Raw genomic sequence first — 19,626 nt, 5'->3', positions numbered from 1 at the left:
GGTTTGCCTTAGCAGATATCTGTTAAGATTCCAAAAACAAAACTGGAGCCAAACTTTAGTCACTATATGGTTTCAGTAGTTGGACTTTGTTAAAGATGGTGGGGGGTATTTGATTTGCTATCTTCATTTTTCTCGTTACTGCCCTAGTTTAATATGATTTCCTTAGAGCAGATGGTCCCATACTTAGCTTTATACTGAGATGTAGCATGACTTACAGTATCTCATAAAAATTATTCAACAGTCTTTTCTTTTTATTTGTGGTTTCACTTGGCTTCTGTTTTTCGTTTTGTCATGGAGACAGATTTTGAACCAGGCTTTGCCATTAGGTCCAGAAAACTTTTAAATAAATGACCTTGCACACAGAGCTCATCTGGTAGACTCTGGTTTTAACACTGGTTTCAGGGAAACTTTCAGTATGAAAACCTGCACTGATCATCTGCCTTATGACAAATTACTAATTATCCTCGCTCTAAAAAAAAAGTTTTACTGATAAAGCCTCAAAGCTGTTTTTTGGCCCATGCAGAAGAGCAAGTAAACCTGTTTGCTTGAAGTTGGGTTCCTGGGAAGTTATTTGGAATAACTTTTTCAGCCTCATTTTAGGTTAGGATACCAGAAGCCTCTCAGGAGATCTCCAGAAGACAGTTTAAGGGTGAAGGATGCAATAGGCTGGACATAAACATAATACTGAGCTATTCACAGCTAATTGATAATGGGAAACATTTGTGTTTCTGTTTGCTTACAGGAATCTGTAATTCAGAATCCCGTGTTACTACAGATGTAGTTATTCATTAGAGGATTTGACAGGACTGCGCAGATCATTGCATCCATTCCTTTCCACTTAATCCTTCTGTTACATTTCATTTTCTTTGAATCAAGAGAAACTATGTTGGACTTTGTTTTCACAGGAGTCATTCCTTGTCTCTCTCTGCTTGGCCTCGTTGTAGAAACCCTTATTGTACTCCGCTGTTAATGGCAAGCAAACTGGAAGCATTTAGATTTCAACAAAGAGCATTTTTTGGTGTAGCTGAACTGCCCTGCATAAAACAGAACCTTACTTAGGGACTAAATCAGAGTATTTCATAACATTATCTCCGAGAAGAATGAAAACTTAAAAAAAAAAAAAAATGAACATACATCATCAAAATGTGAATATTCTTTTTCCTAAATCTCTTTTGTTTTAATTGAGAAAAATGGGAGAGAGCAAAAGATATAACAACTTTTTATTAGGAAGGATGTTAAATAATAGATGCCATTCCATCAAAGTTGGGAGAAAAATCTGACTTACCTTTGAGAGATTTCAGTTCTAGATTTCTGAAGACAGAGTTGTCAAAAAAGGACTTTCTTGTACTTTGTACTTACGAAAACTGAACTACAATAAGATCAAATAAGAGTTGCATACATAAAAGACAAAATCCTTTGGTATCTTTTGCCGGTATGAGTGTTCAGAGAGTTGGAGAATGAATGGACAAGTCTTGTTCTTTGTTTCATCTATTAATAAAAGGGCAACACTTTATTCTTAGTCTTCTGGTTCTATAAGAATTTAAAGAAGAAATGCTTAGAATAATCTGTTGAATCCAGTTCTTCATACTACTTGAAAACTGTTTCATTTATTCTTCTTATTTTAAGATCGTCTATCTTACATGATTTTGAAGTCCTGTAGGATTTTGTTTGTCTTTCTGGTAGAAATCCATATTTGCCTCCCCAAAAGTTACTTCTTAGACTTGTGTAGAATATTAGGCCTAGTGGGTTTTGGTTGTCTAACCAAATTACTCATCCTTAGCCAGACCAGTTACTTATCACCAGTTACTTTTAGTTTTCTTATATGAGATTGAGAGAAAACTTTACTCTCTTGAATTCATTAGGAAAAATCTCCTTTTGCATTTCTTTTTTAAAAAATGAATTTGCCAACAGTTGTCTCTATGTAGCATATAATCTGACTGATCATGCTGTTTACTTAACTTTTTCATCTAGGCTTAGCTTTGCAGGGAGAGAATGTTTAGCTATTGAGTGTTGTGACTTAGGCTTCATCAGAGCTGGCTTTAAGCTCAGTTTAGAGAGTAGTTCAAAAACACCTTTGCATTTTTAAATAATCAAGCCCCTGCTGCCTATCTGCCTAACACAAACAATTTTCTTCTGTCTGTTATGGAGAAAGTCCATCACAGGTTTCTCTTGCTTATCTAACTTGACCCTTTGCTCTTAATAATATACTTCTTCAACCTCTTTACGTCTTTCTTCCCCTGTTTTATTCTTTCCTTTGTGTCCATATCTTTTTGGCCTAGATGTACTTCTGAAGGGAAGAACATTTTATAAGCACATAGCCCTTTCTTGATAAATGGGCTCTCCTTGAGTTAATTAGTCTCCTTCACCTGGTCTTCCGTCGTTTTCCAGGACAGTCTCCGTAAGAAGGATGACAGGATTGAAGAGCTGGAAGAAGCACTAAGAGAAAGTGTACAGATAACTGCAGAGCGAGAGATGGTGCTGGCACAGGAGAAGTCAGCCAGGACCAGTGCTGAAAAACAGGTCTGCGATTTTTTACAGTTACGGCAGTGCTGCTGGTTAAAGGAGGGTGAAGCCCAGCCAGTATGGCTTAGGTGAACAGTACCTAATGTATGTTTGCAGGGTTTCAAAGCACTTCACCGAGTGTAAGTATTTAGAGTTAAATAAGAATTAAAACATAGCCGTATTAAGAATTGATTCATGTTAATGCAGTCGTCTGTGCGTTACATATTTGGGGCTGACTTGTATATATTGATGTTGTATATGCTGACACATCTGATGAGATGAAATTTAACTTGCCTGTCACCAGACTGAGCACAACCCTGCTTTTAAATTGAATGGGAAAACACAAACACTTCTGAGTCAAAGATGTTGATTTAAATAGCAAAAGGTTTATTTATTTTATAGCCCGTCTTGTTCACAAGAGCCGTTAAAGTTATAACAAGTTGAGGTTGGTAACAGGTATGAAGGACATAGATGTCATGACACCTGGAAGTCCCAGATCAGCATCTCAACCCAGAGGTGACTTGTTAAAGAATTCTGCTGTTTCTGTTTGTTTTCTATGTTTTTATATGTCTTTTTAGATTCTCTACCCTTGCTTTAAACTCTTTATTAGGAAGAATGACTAAAGGTGGGAGGTCTGAATGGAAGAAATAGTTTTAACAAGTGAAGGCTCTGATCTCAGTTCCCATTATGAGAGTGTCGTTTTTCCAGTGTTGTTTCCATCTCTTTGTTGGAGAAATAGAAGTGCCAAACAGGTAAAAAGTGTTCAGTGAGAGGGTGACATGAATCTTTTGGGGAGCCCTTTGATCAGACCACCGGAGCTCTTGTGAGCTAGGGTAGCTCCATAGCAAGGAAGAAGGGTACCTTTCAAAGCAGACGTGTCATGGTGTGTACCACCAGGGAGTCCCCTCATAACTTAGATACAAGGATCTGGTTTCTTTAGTGTCAAGTGTAGAAAGACAAACTGACATTTATTAGCAAAGCTGAAGGAAAATTGATCTTTCCAGAATGAGTTCCTTTCAGTGCCCTATTCTTAGATAAATGCCTCGGTCCACTTTCTATTTGAATTTTATTTTTTTTCCTGAGTTTTTAATTTCTGTTTTATTTTATTTCCAGACTTTTTTTTTTCCACACACACACACTGTATTTTATTTTTACAAGAGATAAATAGACTGACACCAAGCATTGTAAATGGATGACCACAACAAAAGCAACAGTGATTGCAATTACCAAACATGAAACACACTCAGACTATGTCATAATATTGACGTTCAGTCCAGTAATCCTCCACTGTAACATCTCCTTTCCTTTGCAGTGAAAATTGATTTGTATATTCTTTGCCTCTGAGTCCTTGTGGGATTTTTTTTTTTTTAATTCAAACAGAAAGTCACAAAAATTATACTCATCCTCATCAGTTCACTCAGTCCCATGTAATTAATTTTTTTTCATCTTAATCTCTTGTTAGCACTTCTATGAGTTCATCAGTTTTTCATTAGAGTTCTGAAAATGCTTATTCATTCAGTTCAGCAGTACAGTCAGTTACCAGAAACCTGTACTTGTCAGAGTCTTTTCCATGAATTCCTTGAAGGTGAAACCCTTATAAAGGAACATATTTGCAAAAGCATCAGAGTACACCCAGAACTGTCTGTAAATGACAAAAGACTTAAAAATGACCACGGTTAAAGATTTGATGAAAGTTCATAATAATGCAATTGACAAGGAAATTTAGTTATTTCTGAGATATACATTTTAAACTAATAACTAGAATTATGACTTATAACATTACACCAAAGCATATAAGATTTTTAGAAATTTCATGTAATGTCTGAAACATTTATATTAACATATTTCCATACAAATAATCCAATGAAAGTTTAGTATTAGTTGTTTTGTTTGTTTCTTTTTTTATACTGCAGGTTCTTTTTTTTTTTTTTTTGATTTACAAATTCTTTATTGTGAATGGTAACGGTTTGTGACACTGATTCTTTGACTGCACTTTGAATACTACTGTCTAGTAGTTTTTTTTTGTTGTTTGTTTTTTTAATTAATTTTTATTGGAGTATAGTTGCTTTACAATGTTGTGTTCGTTTCTACTGTACAGCAAAATGAATCAGCTAGACATATACATATATTCCCTCTGTTTTGGATTTCCTTCCCATTTAGGTCATCACAGTGCATTAAGTAGAGTTCCCTGTGCTATACAGTACGTTTTCATTAGGTGTCTATTTTATACATAGTATCAATAGAGTATATGTGTCAATCCCAATCTCCCAATTCCTCCCCCGCCACCACCGTTTCCCCTTGGTATCCATATATTTGTTCTCTGTGTCAGTGTCTCTATTTCTGCTTTGCAAATAAGATCACCTATACCATTTTTCTAGATTCCACATATACACGTTAATATACGATATTTGTTTTTCTCGTCCTGATTTCACTCTGTATAACACTCCGTAGGTCCATCCATGTCTCTACAAATGACCCCCTGGTGTCTTTTTTTTTTTCCGCTGCGTTGGGTCTTCTTTGCTGCGCACGGGTTTTCTGTAGTTGCGGCGAGCAGGGGCTACTCTTCGTCGTGGTGTGCGGGCTTTTCATTGCGGTGGCTTCTCCTGTTGTGGAGCATGGGCTCTAGGCGCGTGGTCTTCAGTAGTTGTGGCACGTGGGCTCTAGAGTGCAGGCTCAGTAGTTATGGCGCACGGGCTTAGTTGCTCCGCGGTATGTGGAATCTTCCCGGACTAGGGCTCGAACCTGTGTCCCCTGCATTGGCAGGCGGATTCTTAACCATTGCGCCACCAAGGAATTCTCCCCCCACCACCGTGTTTTTATTTTTATTTATTTTATTTTTTTTTACAGATTTATTTATTTATTAAGCATTTTTTAATAGCACTCCTGCCAGGCATTTTAATAGGCAATGTGGTGGGTACAAGTAAGGCATGGTTCTTTTTTTTTTTTTTTTTTTTAACTGCCAAAATGAATTAGTTTTTTTTTTCACACACACACACACACACACACACTGTATTTTATTTTTACAAGAGATAAATAGACTGACACCAAGCATTGTACATGGATGACCACAACAAAAGCAACAATGATTGCAATTACCAAACATGAAACACACTCATACTATGTCATAATATTGACGTTCAGTCCAGTAATCCTCCACTGTAACAGCTCCTTGACTTTGCAGTGAAAATTGATTTGTATATTCTTTGCCTCTGAGTCCTTGTGGGATTTTTTTTTTTAATTCAAACAGAAAGTCACAAAAATTATACTCATCCTCATCAGTTCACTCAGTCCCATGTAATTAATTTTTTTTATCTTGATCTTTTGTTAGCACTTTTATGAGCTCATCAGTTTTTCATTAGAGTTCTGAAAATGCTTATTCATTCAGTTCAGCAGTACAGTCAGTTACCAGAAACCTGTACTTGTCAGAGTCTTTTCCATGAATTCCTTGAAGGTGAAACCCTTTTATAGGAACATATTTGCAAAAGCATCAGAGTACACCCAGAACTGTCTGTAAATGACAAAAGACTTAAAAATGACCACGGTTAAAGATTTGATGAAAGTTCATAATAATGCAATTGACAAGGAAATTTAGTTATTTCTGAGATATACATTTTAAACTAATAACTAGAATTATGACTTATTGCACCAAAACATAAAAGATTTTTAGAAATTTCATGTAATGTCTGAAACATTTATATTAACATATTTCCATACAAATAACCCAATGAAAGTTTAGTATTAGTTGTTTTGTTTGTTTCTTTTTTTATACTGCAGGTTCTTATTAGTCATCAATTTTATACACATCAGTGTATACATGTCAATCCCAATCGCCCAATTCAGCACACCACCATCCCCACCCCACCGCAGTTTTCCCCCCTTGGTGTCCATATGTTCTCTACATCTGTGTCTCAACTTCTGCCCTACAAACCGGCTCATCTGTACCATTTTTCTAGGTTCCACATACATGCGTTAATGTACGATATTTGTTTTTCTCTTTCTGACTAACTTCACTCTGTATGACAGTCTTTAGGTCCATCCACGTCTCAACAAATGACTCAATTTCGTTCCTTTTTATAGCTGAGTAATATTCCATTGTATAAATGTACCACAACTTCTTTATCCATTCGTCTGTCGATGGGCATTTAGGTTGCTTCCATGACCTGGCTATTGTAAATAGTGCTGCAGTGAACATTGGGGTGCATGTGTCTTTTTGAATTACGGTTTTCTCTGGGTATATGCCCAGTAGTGGGATTGCTGGATCATATGGTAATTCTATTTTTAGTTTCTTAAGGAACCTCCATACTGTTCTCCATAGTGGCTGTATCAATTTACATTCCCACCAACAGTGCAAGAGTGTTCCCTTTTCTCCACACCCTCTCCAGCATTTGTTGTTTGTAGATTTTCTGATGATGCCCATTCTAACTGGTGTGAGGTGATACCTCATTGTAGTTTTGATTTGCATTTCTCTAATAATTAGTGATGTTGAGCATCTTTTCATGTGCTTCTTGGCCATCTGTATGTCTTCTTTGGAGAAATGTCGATTTAGGTCTTCTGCCCATTTTTGGATTGGGTTGTTTGTTTCTTTAATATTGAGCTGAATGAGCTGTTTATATATTTTGGAGATTAATCCTTTGTCCATTGATTCGTTTGCAAATATTTTCTCCCATTCTGAGGGTTGTCTTTTCGTCTTGTTTATGGTTTCCTTTGCTGTGCAAAAGCTTTGAAGTTTCATTAGGTCCCATTTGTTTATTTTTGTTTTTATTTCCATTACTCTAGGAGGTGGATCAAAAAAGATCTTGCTGTGATTTATGTCAAAGAGTGTTCTTCCTATGTTTTCCTCTAAGAGTTTTATAGTGTCCGGTCTTACATTTAGGTCTTGAATCCATTTTGAGTTTATTTTTGTGTATGGTGTTAGGGAGTGTTCTAATTTCATTCTTTTACATGTAGCTGTCCAGTTTTCCCAGCACCACTTATTGAAGAGACTGTCTTTTCTCCATTGTATATCTTTGCCTCCTTTGTCATAGATTAGTTGACCATAGGTGCGTGGGTTTATCTCTGGGCTTTCTATCTTGTTCCATTGATCTATGTTTCTGTTTTTGTGCCAGTACCATATTGTCTTGATTACTGTAGCTTTGTAGTATAGTCTGAAGTCAGGGAGTCTGATTCCTCCAGCTCCGTTTTTTTGCCTCAAGACTGCTTTGGCTCTTTGGGGTCTTTTGTGTCTCCATACAAATTTTAAGATGATTTGTTCTAGTTCTGTATAAAATGCCATTGGTAATTTGATAGGGATTGCATTGAATCTGTATATTGCATTGGGTAGTATAGTCATTTTCACAATATTGATTCTTCCAACCCAAGAACATGGTATATCTCTCCATCTGTTGGTATCATCTTCAATTTCTTTCATCAGTGTCGTATAGTTTTCTGCGTACAGTTCTTTTGTCTCCCAGGTAGGTTTATTCCTAGGTATTTTATTCTTTTTGTTGCAATGGTAAATGGGACTGTTTCCATAATTTCTCTTTCAGATTTTTCATCATTGGTGTATAGGAATGCAAGAGATTTCTGTGCATTAATTTTGTATCCTGCAACTTTACCAAATTCACTGATTAGCTGATTAGCTCTAGTAGTTTTCTGGTGGCGTTTTGAGGATTCTCTATGTATAGTATCATGTCATCTGCCAGTATTTTGTTGAGGATTTTTGCATCTATATTCATCAGTGATATTGGTCTGTAATTTTCCTTTTTTGTAGTATCTTTGTCTGGTTTTGGTATCAGGGTGATGGTGGCCTCATAGAATGAGTTTGGGAGTGTTCCTTCCTCTGCAATTTTTTGGAAGAGTTTGAGAAGGATGGGTGTTAGCTCTCCTCTAAATGTTTGATAGAATTCACCTGTGAAGCCATCTGGTCCTGGACTTTTGTTTGTTGGAAGATTTTTAATCACAGTTTCAATTTCATTCCTTGTGATTGGTGTGTTCATATTTTCTCTTTCTTCCTGGTTCAGTCTTGGAAGGTTATACCTTTCTAAGAATTTGTCCATTTCTTCCAGGTTGTCCATTTTATTGGCATAGAGTTGCTTGTAGTAGTCTCTTAGGATGTTTTGTATTTCTGCGGTGTCTGTTGTAACTTCTTTTTCATTTCTGATTTTATTGATTTGAGTCCTCTCCCTCTTTTTCTTGATGAGTCTGGCTAATGGCTTATCAATTTTGTTTATCTTCTCAAAGAACCAGCTTTTAGTTTTATTGATCTTTGCTATTGTTTTCTTTGTTTCTATTTCATTTATTTCCGCTCTGATCTTTATGATTTCTTTCCTTCTGCTAACTTTGGGTTTTGTTTGTTCTTCTTTCTCTAGTTCCTTTAGGTGTAAGGTTAGATTGTTTATTTGAGATTTTTCTTGTTTCTTGAGGTAGGCTTGTATAGCTATAAACTTCCCTCTTAGAACTGCTTTTGCTGCATCCCATAGGTTTTGGATCGTCGTGTGTTCATTGTCATTTGTCTCTAGGTATTTTTTGATTTCCTCTTTGATTTCTTCGCGATCTCTTGGTTATTTAGTAACGTATTGTTTAGCCTCCACGTGTTTGTGTTTTTTACGTTTTTTTCCCTGTAACTGATTTCTAATCTCATAGCGTTGTGGTCAGAAAAGATGCTTGATATGATTTCAATTTTCTTAAATTTACTGAGGCTTGATTTGTGACCCACGATGTGATCTATCCTGGAGAATGTTCCGTGCGCACTTGAGAAGAAAGCGTAATCTGCTGTTTTGGGATGGAATGTCCTATAAATATCAATTAAATCTATCTGGTCTATTGTGTCATTTAAAGCTTCTGTTTCCTTATTTATTTTCATTTTGGATGATCTGTCCATTGGTGTAAGTGAGGTGTTAAAGTCCCCCACTATTATTGTGTTACTGTCGATTTCCTCTTTTATAGCTGTAAGCAGTTGCTTTATGTATTGAGGTGCTCCTATGTTGGGTGCATATATATTTATAATTGTTATATCTTCTTCTTGGATTGATCCATTGATCATTATGTAGTGTCCTTCCTTGTCTCTTGTAACATTCTTTATTTAAAAGTCTATTTTATCTGATATGAGTATAGCTACTCCAGCTTTCTTTTGATTTCCATTTGCATGGAATATCTTTTTCCATCCCCTCACTTTCAGTCTGTATGTGTCCCTAGGTCTGAAGTGGGTCTCTTGTAGACAGCATATATATGGGTCTTGTCTTTGTATCCATTCAGCAAGCCTGTGTCTTTCGTTTGGAGCATTTAATCCATTCACGTTTAAGGTAATTATCGATATGTATGTTCCTGTGACCATTTTCTTAATTGTTTTGGGTTTGTTTTTGTAGGTCCTTTTCTTCTCTTGTGTTTCCCACTTAGAGAAGTTCCTTTAGCATTTGTTGTAGAGCTGGTTTGGTGGTGCTGAATTCTCTTAGCTTTTTGCTTGTCTGTAAAGCTTTTGATTTCTCCATCCAATCTGAATGAGATCCTTGCCGGGTAGAGTAATCTTGGTTGTAGGTTCTTCCCTTTCATCACTTTAAGTATATCATGCCACTCCCTTCTGGCTTATAGAGTTTCTGTTGAGAAATCAGCTGTTAACCTTCTGGGAGTTCCCTTGTATGTTATTTGTCGTTTTTCCCTTGCTGCTTTCAATAATTTTTCTTGGTCTTTAATTTTTGCCAATTTGATCACTATGTGTCTCGGCATGTTTTTCTTGGGTTTATCCTGTATGGGACTCGCTGCGCTTCCTGGACTTGGGCGGCTATTTCCTTTCCCATGTTGGGGAAGTTTTCGACTATAATCTCTTCACATATTTTCTCTGGTCCTTTCTCTCTCTCTTCTCCTTCTGGGACCCCTATAATGCGAATGTTGTTGCGTTTAATGTTGTCCCAGAGGTCTCTTAGGCTGTCTTCATTTCTTTTCATTCTTTTTTCTTTAGTCTGTTCCGCAGCAGTGAATTCCACCATTCTGTCTTCCAGGTCACTTATCCGTTCTTCTGCCTCAGTTATTCTGCTATTGATTCCTTCTAGTGTAGTTTTCATTTCAGTTACTGTATTGGTCATCTCTGTTTGTTTGTTCTTTAATTCTTCTAGGTCTTTGTTAAACATTTCTTGCATCTTCTCAATCTTTGCCTCCATTCTTATTCCGAGGTCCTGGATCATCTTCACTATCATTATTCTGAATTCTTTTTCTGGAAGGTTGCCTATCTCCACTTCATTTAGTTGTTTTTCTGGGGTTTTATCTTGTTCCTTCATCTGGTATATAGCCCTCTGCCTTTTCATCTTGTCTATCTTTCTGTAAATGTGGTTTTTGTTCCACAGGCTGCAGGATTGTAGTTTTTCTTGCTTCTGCTGTCTGCCCTCTGGTGGTTGAGGCTATCTAAGAGGCTTGATGGGAGGCTCTGATGGTGGGTAGAGCTGACTGTTGCTGTGGTGGTCAGAGCTCAGTAAAACTTTAATCCACTTGACTGTTGATGGGTGGGGCTGGGTTCCCTCCCTGTTGGTTGTTTTGCCTGAGGCAACCCAACACTGGAGCCTACCTGGGCTCTTTGGTGGGGCTAATGACAGACTCTGGGAGGGCTCACGCCAAGGAGTACTTCCCAGAACTTCTGCTGCCAATGTCCTTGTCCCCACGGTGAAACAGAGCCACCCCCCGCCTCTGCCAGAGACCTTCCAACACTAGCAGGTAGGTCTGGTTCAGTCTCCCCCGGGGTCACTGCTCCTTCCCCTGGGTCCCAATGCGCGCACTATTTTGTGTGTGCCCTCCAAGAGTGGGGTCTCTGTTTTCCCCAGTCCTGTCGAAGTCCTGCAATCAATTCCCACTAGGCTTCAAAGTCTGATTCTCTATGAATTCCTCCTCCCGTTGCTGGACCCCCTGGTTGGGAAGCCTGACGTCGGGCTCAGAACGTTCATTCCAGTGGGCGGACTTCTGTGGTATAAGTGTTCGCCAGTCTGTGAGTCACCCACCCACCAGTTATGGGATTTGATTTTACTCTGATTGCGCCCCTCCTACCGTCTCATTGTGGCTTCTCCTTTGTCTTTCGATGAGAGGGTGTTAGAACACATCCCTGAACCCAGGGCAGTATGAAGTGTATTATGGTTAGACCCGAGGACTCAGCAGGCCCGTAACTTTGGTCTGTTCTCTCCTGTCTACCTTCCTACGTCTCCAGCTGTCAAGATTTGACAGTCGAACCAGCAGATGTGATGTGTTCAAAGCATTTGCTTCTGATGTCAGATAAGCTCCTTTCCCACATCTAATTTCTCTGTAAAAGCAGAATTGTCGTGTTATTATGTGTATTGTAATAATGCTGCTTAGACTTTTTAGGTTAGAAAACTGGTGGCTTGCCAACGACCTCCAATATAGAAAATGTCAGTCTCTAGAACTGTCCCATGTGACTTGAGGGGCAAACCTAGATAATACCAGATGGTCACACGCTATCTATTTCATTCCTGCCACAGGATTAGCTGTGTAAGTCGGGAAGTCTGTAGGTTTATAGGTGGGTAGTAAATGCCCTGTTACCTGCTAAAGATGAGTATCCGTGGTTTGCTCTAAGGCAGGGTTTCTCAACCAAGGCATTGACTTTTGGGGCCAGATAAACCTTCGCTGTGGTGTGTGAGTCCTGTGCATCGTAGAGTGTTTAGCAAGGTCCCGACCTCTACTCACTAGGTGCCCGTAACATTCCCTCTCTCTCCTCCCAGTTGTGACAACGAAATTCACCTTCAGACTTTCCCAGATGTCCCCTGAGGGCCCAATTGCACTCAGTGAGAAGCAGTGGACTCAAGGCTACCAATATCTTTGAGGTAGACTTGACGTCCTGTTGTAAAAGACATACTCATTCTCCTGTTTTTATTTTGGAAATTAGATGCCACTGTTCATGATCCTTATTCAGATGTCTGTAATTAAGTTTAGTCAGACTACCCACTCACAGGTGGGACACTGGGACAGAGGGAAACAGCTTGTCCAAGTCACATGGCCACATCCCTTGCCTCCTAAGAAAACGTGTCACAAGTGAAAGCAAGCTGGCTCTTGTAATATTGACACGTCTTTTTTTTTAAACAAATGTGCCAGTTTTAGAGTTGTTCTTTGCCCTCTAACCTTTTGGAGGGCTTACATAGCCTTCAAGCTTCTAAAGAAACGAACTGGAGCACTCTTTCCCAAGCAGGAAGCAGTTTCACTGGCAGTGTGTGAGAGGCCTTGGGGACTTGGAGGATGAACACTTGTCGAAACAGGGTTTATCCCGATGTGCTAGAGTAAGGCTCAGTGCACCACACCGGTGTTATCAGGTGGTGTTGGTCAAATAAGTAGTACTACAGAGAGAATCTTACTTTAGTCAATTTAAAGTTTTGAGATCTCACTATGTTTTTTAAAACAGGTATTAAATACACGCATTTGGTAAAACAGTACAAAAGGCTGTTTGGTACATAGCAGCCAAAGAAAAACAATGTGGCTATTCCGTGCTGAGCTATGCTGTGAGCATTATCAAATAGATACTGGATTCTGAGGCCTTTGTTCAGGAACAAAAAAGAATATAAAATATCTCATTACCACAACTAAGGAGCTGGCCCGTGGCAACTAAGACCCGGCACAATTAACTAACTAACTAACTAACTAACTGACTGTTTTTTAAAATCTCATTAATAGGTATTTAATATGATTTTTAAAAATTTATTTATTTATTTTATTTATTTATTTTTGGCTGCGTTGGGTCTTCCTTGCTGCGTGCGTGCTTTCTCCAGTTGCGGTGAGCGGGGGCTACTCTTCGTTGCGGTGCGTGGGCTTCTCGTTGCGGTGGCTTCTCTTGTTGCGGAGCACGGGCTCTAGGCGCGCGGGTTTCAGTAGTTGGGGCACGAGGACTCAGTAGTTGTGGCTTTTGGGCTCAAGAGCGCAGGCTCAGTAGTTGTGGCGCACGGGCTTCATTGCTCCGCGGCGTGTGGGAACTTCCCGGACCAGGGCTTGAACCCTTGTCCCCTGCATTGGCAGGCGGATTCTTAACCACTGCGCCACCAGGGAAGCCCAGGCTCCAACCTTTTTAAAAATGTGTTCCTTCCACCTTCATGGAGCAGGTGTAGGGGACGGGGAGGAGTGAGAACCCGATTGGCAGGGGTCCGGTCGCAACCCCGGAAGGGGACGGGGGAGGAACTAAGAGGTGGCACCGGGCCACACTCGACCCCCAGTGACAGCTAACAGCTGCACTGCTGCCCCTTCCTGCCCCAGGACCTGAGCTCAAGTCCCAGGGCGGCTGGAGAAACGTACTGTTTTTGGTGAGATGCTCTTACTTACTGTGTGGAGCTGCTCCGGCTGCCCCGGCGACCACACCCCTGCAGGGCCCTGTGCCCGTCCTCCCTGCCCCCTGCCCAGGGCTCGGAGAACAGCAGTCTCTGTGGGGCAGCCTGCTTCCAAGTCCTTCAGTGACCACGGAGGACTGGGAACGGGCTGGGCTGCCGGGGAGCCTGGGCATCCAACACCTGAGCTCAGCCCTGGTGGCTCACGTGAGGGCAGGGGCTGGGGGGTGCGGGCGGTGAGCGGAGGGGCCTCCAGCCGGCGTCAGCCTGGGCCCTGGACCCAGGGAAAAGCCTCACCCTCTCAGTCCTGACCTGCCGCTCGGGAACCCTGTGGCCCACCAGCCCGAGGCCTGTGGCACCCGCCACGGACTGCCTGGCACACGGCTGGGGTGCCAACGCCACACCTGGATTTTGCACGGGGACCATCTGGGGGCTCGGTGCACGGGAAGACGAGCAGCCCCCAGGCCCCGACACGCCCCTTCCATATCCATCGAGAGGTGCCTGACGGAAGGCCGGCTGTGCTCCTTTTCAAGCCCCAGGGAATTCACACGGACAGCCCTCCCGGCCACGGGGTGCCTGCCCACCGGCTCTGGGCCTGCGACCAGCCCAGAACACAGAAGGCACAGAAGTGGGTGCAGGGAGCTGAGCCGGGTCTGCAGAAGGGCAGGCACCACAGCCTGGTCCACAACCGACTGGCCTAGGGCGGGTGAGAACGGGCGGGCAGGCTGAGGGGAGGACAGAGCGTGGCACGGCCTGCCCGCCTGGGCCACGGGTAGAAGGTCGGGGCACCGCCCGCGCCCTCGCTCCGCTGCCTGGCGTCCTTTGTGGGGGCGAAGGGCCGGAGGCAGGGCTCCCGAGGAGCTCAAAGGCCAGGGAAGGACACACGGGACGGTCCAGAGCCACCCTACCGCTCCAGTGGTGCAGCACCCTCTCTGAATTCCTACTGCCACCAAAACACATCCCTAAGGCCTTTGGGAAGAATCGCTAGGACCCAGGAAGGCGGCCCCTTGCTGTGGTCCAGACTTCAGCAGCTGCCGATGACCAGAGGGAGCCAGCTGGCCGGCCGTGAGCAGGAGGACAGGACACAGGGACAGGGACAGCCACAGCCGGGCTTCCCGCAGCTGTGCCCACCGCCAGAACCAGCTCCAGCCAATCACAGCCCCCGAGATGCCAAGCAGTGAGGGCGAGAGGCCGGCAGGAAACTGACACCCCCTCACTGGAGAGCCTGCCCGGCTGGGGTGCGGGGCACCATCCCCGTCTGAACTCACCCCACAGCTCAGCCGTCTCCCAGTGACCCAGACGCGTCACCACGGCCCCAGGACTGATCCCTGACCAAGGTCAGAACTCCCCCCAGTGTGACGGCCCCCATGCCACTCCTGTGGTGGAAGGGACGGCAGGCAGAGACCAGGAGTAGAGTCTTTTTATTAATGGCTGCGTTTTCAAAGAACCGTTTTGTTACCAGGAAAGCTCCCCAGGAAGGGATTGCATTAGTGCAACAAGGGGGAGCCTTGATGCCAGGCTCTCCAGACACTCCCAGGTGGAGACTTTTGGCCTAGGCTGGCCACCCGGGGACGCAGGGGCTGGGAGGACACGCGGCCCCTCCCCCGCCCCGACGGGGCGCTAAGGCACCCAGCCCGCCTGGGTGGGCAAAACCTCGTGCCGTCAGCAGGCCGGCGGCTTGCAGCCCTCAACCTGCAGCCCTTTGCTCAGGAGGAAGGCGTCCTGCGTGGGGTCGCAACCCAGGAAGAGCTTCACCATGCCCTTGGCATCCTCGGAGCCCCCTGGCCTCAGAATGCAGCTTCTGTAGTCCATGGCAACCTGAGGAGAGGGGGCGGGGCTGCAGGAGGGTGGAGCACCCCCTTCACTGAGGGTGTGGGTGTGGCCACCTCTGCTGTGACTCAACAAAGGGCAGGGGAGCAGGGGGTCCAGGGCAGGGCCCTCAGAGCCTGGCAGGCCCAGGCGGGCGGCACAAGCATCTAGGCCCAGGCCAAGGACCTCCGTGGTGGTCTGCACGGCAGGCCGGCCTCTCACCTTGCCACTCAGGACGCCCTCCTGCTTGAAACGTGTGTGGAACGTGTCCGCGGAGTACACCTCGCTGCACAGGTAGCCATAGGACTGGGCGTCGTAGCTTCCTGCCAGGTGGCCAAAGGTCGCAGGCAGGTGGGTCCCTGGGACACACGCGGAGAGGCTCCTGCCCAGCCCCCTGGCCGCTCCGTGCCCCTTCCCCAGAGCGGGGGCCTCAAAGCAGCCCTGTCTGAGTCCCCTGCCACTAGAGGGAGTATTGGCCCAACACTTCTAGAAAACGGGGATCTTGCGGGCAACTCAGTGGAGGGACACAAATCAATCTTTGCCGACTTTCTGCTGAAGCTCACGAGGGTTCACCCCTAAGCCTCTTACAAGGAGAGCTGCCCGAGGCTCCGAGGGATGAGTCAGGGCTCGCCCTCCAGCACGGGGAGAGCGCGGGTTAAAGCGCTCACGAGGGAGTGAACCGTGTGTCCGCACTGACACGCACAGGCAAACGTCGTCGACGCGTTCCGTCCGGGCTATGAAGCCCTCTCCTGCCTCTTCCAGGCTCTCCAGAAAGCACGTGCAGATACGCCCACCCCACCCTCAGACTCCGCGGGCCACAGCTGGAGGGACCAGCCCAGGAACCCAGGCAGGAAGAGGCCAGAGGTCAGCGGGCCTCGGCCAGAGCCCGTCAGTCGGTCCCCCTTCACACACCACCAGAGGATCCTCTTGACCTGGGCAGTAGCCGCCAACCGACCGCTAAGGTGGGCCCGGCGCGCGCTTGGCTACGTGGCGTGGCTGGGACCCTGAGGATCTCCTGGCAGAGGCGGGCATTCTCCAGGGCCGGGTCCGAGGGTGTCTGCGTGTGCAGGGCCTGGTCCACCTTGGCCAGGACGATCTGGCACAGGTTGAAGAGGCCTGGAGGGCGGGAGGAAGGAGACGGGGGGCTTGCACTGTGTCCAGGCCGCACTTTCCAGCCGGCGGTCCGGGAGCCCCTTTTCTTTCCCTCGGCCTGGCCGCACCGGGGTTGGCCAGCCGGGACTTCATGAGCTTGTCCAGCAGCTCCTGGGGGACGGCGCTGCCCGTGCCCCACCGAGACTGGCAGCAGCGCCAGGGCTTCACAGGGCGCGGCGCTCCCGGCCCCAGAACCTTCCCTCTGGTTCTCATCACCGGCTGTCACCAGAGTCGCAGGCAACGTGCCTTTCTTTTCGTTTGTCTTTTTTCCGGCCCTCAGCCACGCAGAGGTGTGAAGCCCTGGCACTCGCTGCCACGTGGATGCACCCTGAGAACACGATGCTCAGCGAGAGAAGTCAGACACAGAAGGACACACAGGGTGTGACCCCACTAAGGGGAAACGTCCAGAACAGGTAGATCCACAGAGTCAGAGTGGGTTCCTGGTTGTCAGGGGCAGGGGAGGGAATGATAACTAAGGGCGTGAGGGACATTTTTGGGGTGAGGGAAATGTTCCAAAACAGGGCAGTAGTGACGGCTACACAGCTCAGTAAAGTGTCCCCACGCGCTCCGGTGCAGCCTGTGAGAGCATCGCTCTCAGGACGAAGGGCTGACCGCAGGAAGACTGAATGAGCACTGGGTCCTGGGCCCAGACGCTGAACTGGGGACCCCCCCGTGGGGAAGTCACTGGGACTTGCTGAGCCTCCACCGAGACTGGCAGCAGCCCCAGGGCCTCACAGGGCGCAGCGCTCCCGGCCCCAGAGCCTACCCTCTGGTTCTCATCACCGGCTGTCACCAGAGTCGCAGGCAACGTGCCTTTCTTGTCGTTTGTCTTTTTAAAGGCAACTCTTGAATACATGTATTTAACATGCAGGGAACCAGTCCTGACTCCTTGATCTGCGGCTTCCAGCCTCCAGAGTCTCGAGGACATCCACTTCCGTTGTTTACGCACCCAGTGCGTGGGGTTTGATGATGGAAACTGACACCGAGGGCATCACCACGTGCGGGGTGACATCAGCGGAAGAATCCCGTGGCGAGGGCCTGCCTGAGGACCACGGGAGAGCCCGGGCCTTCCCCGCCCCCTGCCTGCAGCCCCGCGGCCGCACCCACCTGGGAGCGGAGCTGGTGCATGGCTTGGCAGAACTCATGGAAGTAGGTCTCCAGCTCATCATGCTGCAACAGGGATGGCGGGTTGGGTGTAGGCTTGGTGAAGTTGGCCACCATGGCCTCGATGGCAATCTGGCGCCTCCCATCCTGCTGCAGGCAGCCCGCTGCAGGCCAAAGCAGGCCATGTGCCTGGACTTCCCTTCCCTGGGGAGGGACGCAGGTGAGGCCCCGCTTCCACAGAGGAGCCCCGGCCCACGGCTGACAGGTTCCCCCATGCATGCACCGAGGTAGAGGTCCAGGTAGAACTTGCCGATGGATGACCTTGCCCGCGGCTGCGTCCCGGACCGTGTAGAGCCTCACATCTTCGTGACACATGTTGGCGCCCTCCTCCAGGTCGAAGGTCAGCCCCAGCAGCTCCTGGGAGATGCCCAGCCGCCCGCGCGTGACCACCTGCATGGGGAAAGACTCTGAGCAGGTACTGGTCCACATGGTAGCGCGTCTCCTCCCCGTGGTTCATGTAGTAGTGCAGGTCCCAGGCGTTGATGGGCCCGTCAAAGTGCAGGCCCCGCCTCTGGCACTCGGCCTTCTTTAGCTCCAGGATCACGGCCGCTCCTGCTCCCCGAGGGGCTTCAGCTTCTGGGCCAGCTCATCTGCGGGCGGAGGGGAGAGGCTCGGCTATGTCCCTGTGGCAGCCTCCCAGCCGCCCCCCACCCCACGCCCCTCGAGGCAGAATGAAGGGCTGGGGAAGGCGACCCCCAAGGGCTGACACAGTGGGGTCTCAGGCAGCACCACGTCCAGTCAAGGTCCACCTGACCCCTGTCCCCACTGGGACTCGGGGAGGCGGGGTTACCTAGGAAAGTGGCCACCACCTGGCTGGTCTTGGCCATGTTCATCTCCAGCACGGAGTCGGCACGCGTGCTGAACCCCAGCAGGCGAGACTTCTGAGCCTGCAGCCTGCCCAGCTCCCCGAGGATCGCGCAGTTCTCCTGGAACCCAGAGACGGCCAGCGCTGGGGACCGTGGGCCACGCCCTCCCCACGGGCCCCGGGCCAGGTCTCTGCGGGCGGGCAGGGCTCTCAGGCCACTGGCGGGCACAGCCAATCCCCCTCCCTCCTCCTTCTGGCCCGGATTTCTAGACACTTTGGTGCTGTCCTAACACGTGGTCTTTATGAACACAGGTCCTTTTGGAACCAGAAACGCCGTGAACCGTGATGAGGTCTAAGGCCAAGGGCAGGAAGAAATGTGACCAGGCTCTCCAGGAGCCACCCAGGGGCCTCCCCGGGCTCAACAATACAAACTCGGCTGCCGGCTGCGTGCAGACAGCAGCTCATCCCCACGGCGCCTGAACACCCAGCCCCTGGACGGCGAGACGCCTGTTGCTGCAGGTGGCCCGTGGCTGGCTGGTGAGGCCCGGCCCCAGGCGTACGCCACCTTCTCTGGGGCCACCTCTCCGGGTCTGCGGTGGGGTTCTCCTGGGAGCCCCCAGTCACCACAGGACCAACGTGGCCTGTCTGCAGCCCAAGAAGGTGGGGACACAGGACTGTCCCCCGTGCCCCCCACATCACCCGCGAGGCCGAGCAAGCACCAGTGGTGTCTGCGGGGAAGATGAAGGGCTCGTGCACAGCCCCCATCTACTGAAGATGCTGAACGGGAGAAGCACAGACTGCAGCCACACGCGGTATGGACCAAACGCAAGTGTCCTTGCAGGAACCGATGTCTGAATGTCAAGGCCGTACCCGGGCCACAGTGAGAAGGCCCAGACCCCACGCAAGGCACAGAGCGGG

At 46.9% G+C, this 19,626-nt stretch overlaps 1 protein-coding gene across 1 annotated transcript; it reads right to left on the bottom strand.

The window, feature by feature from the left end:
* Positions 1-15,440: 15,440 nt before the first annotated feature.
* On the bottom strand, positions 15,441-19,473 carry LOC133090642 (thimet oligopeptidase-like). Its single transcript, XM_061189025.1, is given in 13 exon segments — positions 15,441-15,596; positions 15,810-15,946; positions 16,575-16,703; positions 16,808-16,958; positions 17,302-17,715; positions 17,847-18,007; positions 18,010-18,053; positions 18,132-18,163; positions 18,165-18,312; positions 18,314-18,449; positions 18,452-18,493; positions 18,694-18,994; positions 19,141-19,473. Coding segments are annotated over 13 exon segments (2,184 nt in total).
* Positions 19,474-19,626: the final 153 nt, after the last annotated feature.

Source organism: Eubalaena glacialis, chromosome 4 (genome assembly GCF_028564815.1).
Source record: "Eubalaena glacialis isolate mEubGla1 chromosome 4, mEubGla1.1.hap2.+ XY, whole genome shotgun sequence".
Classification (NCBI taxonomy): Eukaryota; Metazoa; Chordata; class Mammalia; order Artiodactyla; family Balaenidae; genus Eubalaena; species Eubalaena glacialis.
The sequence above is the reverse complement of the archived record's forward strand: the minus strand, read 5'-3'. Positions and strand labels throughout refer to the sequence as shown.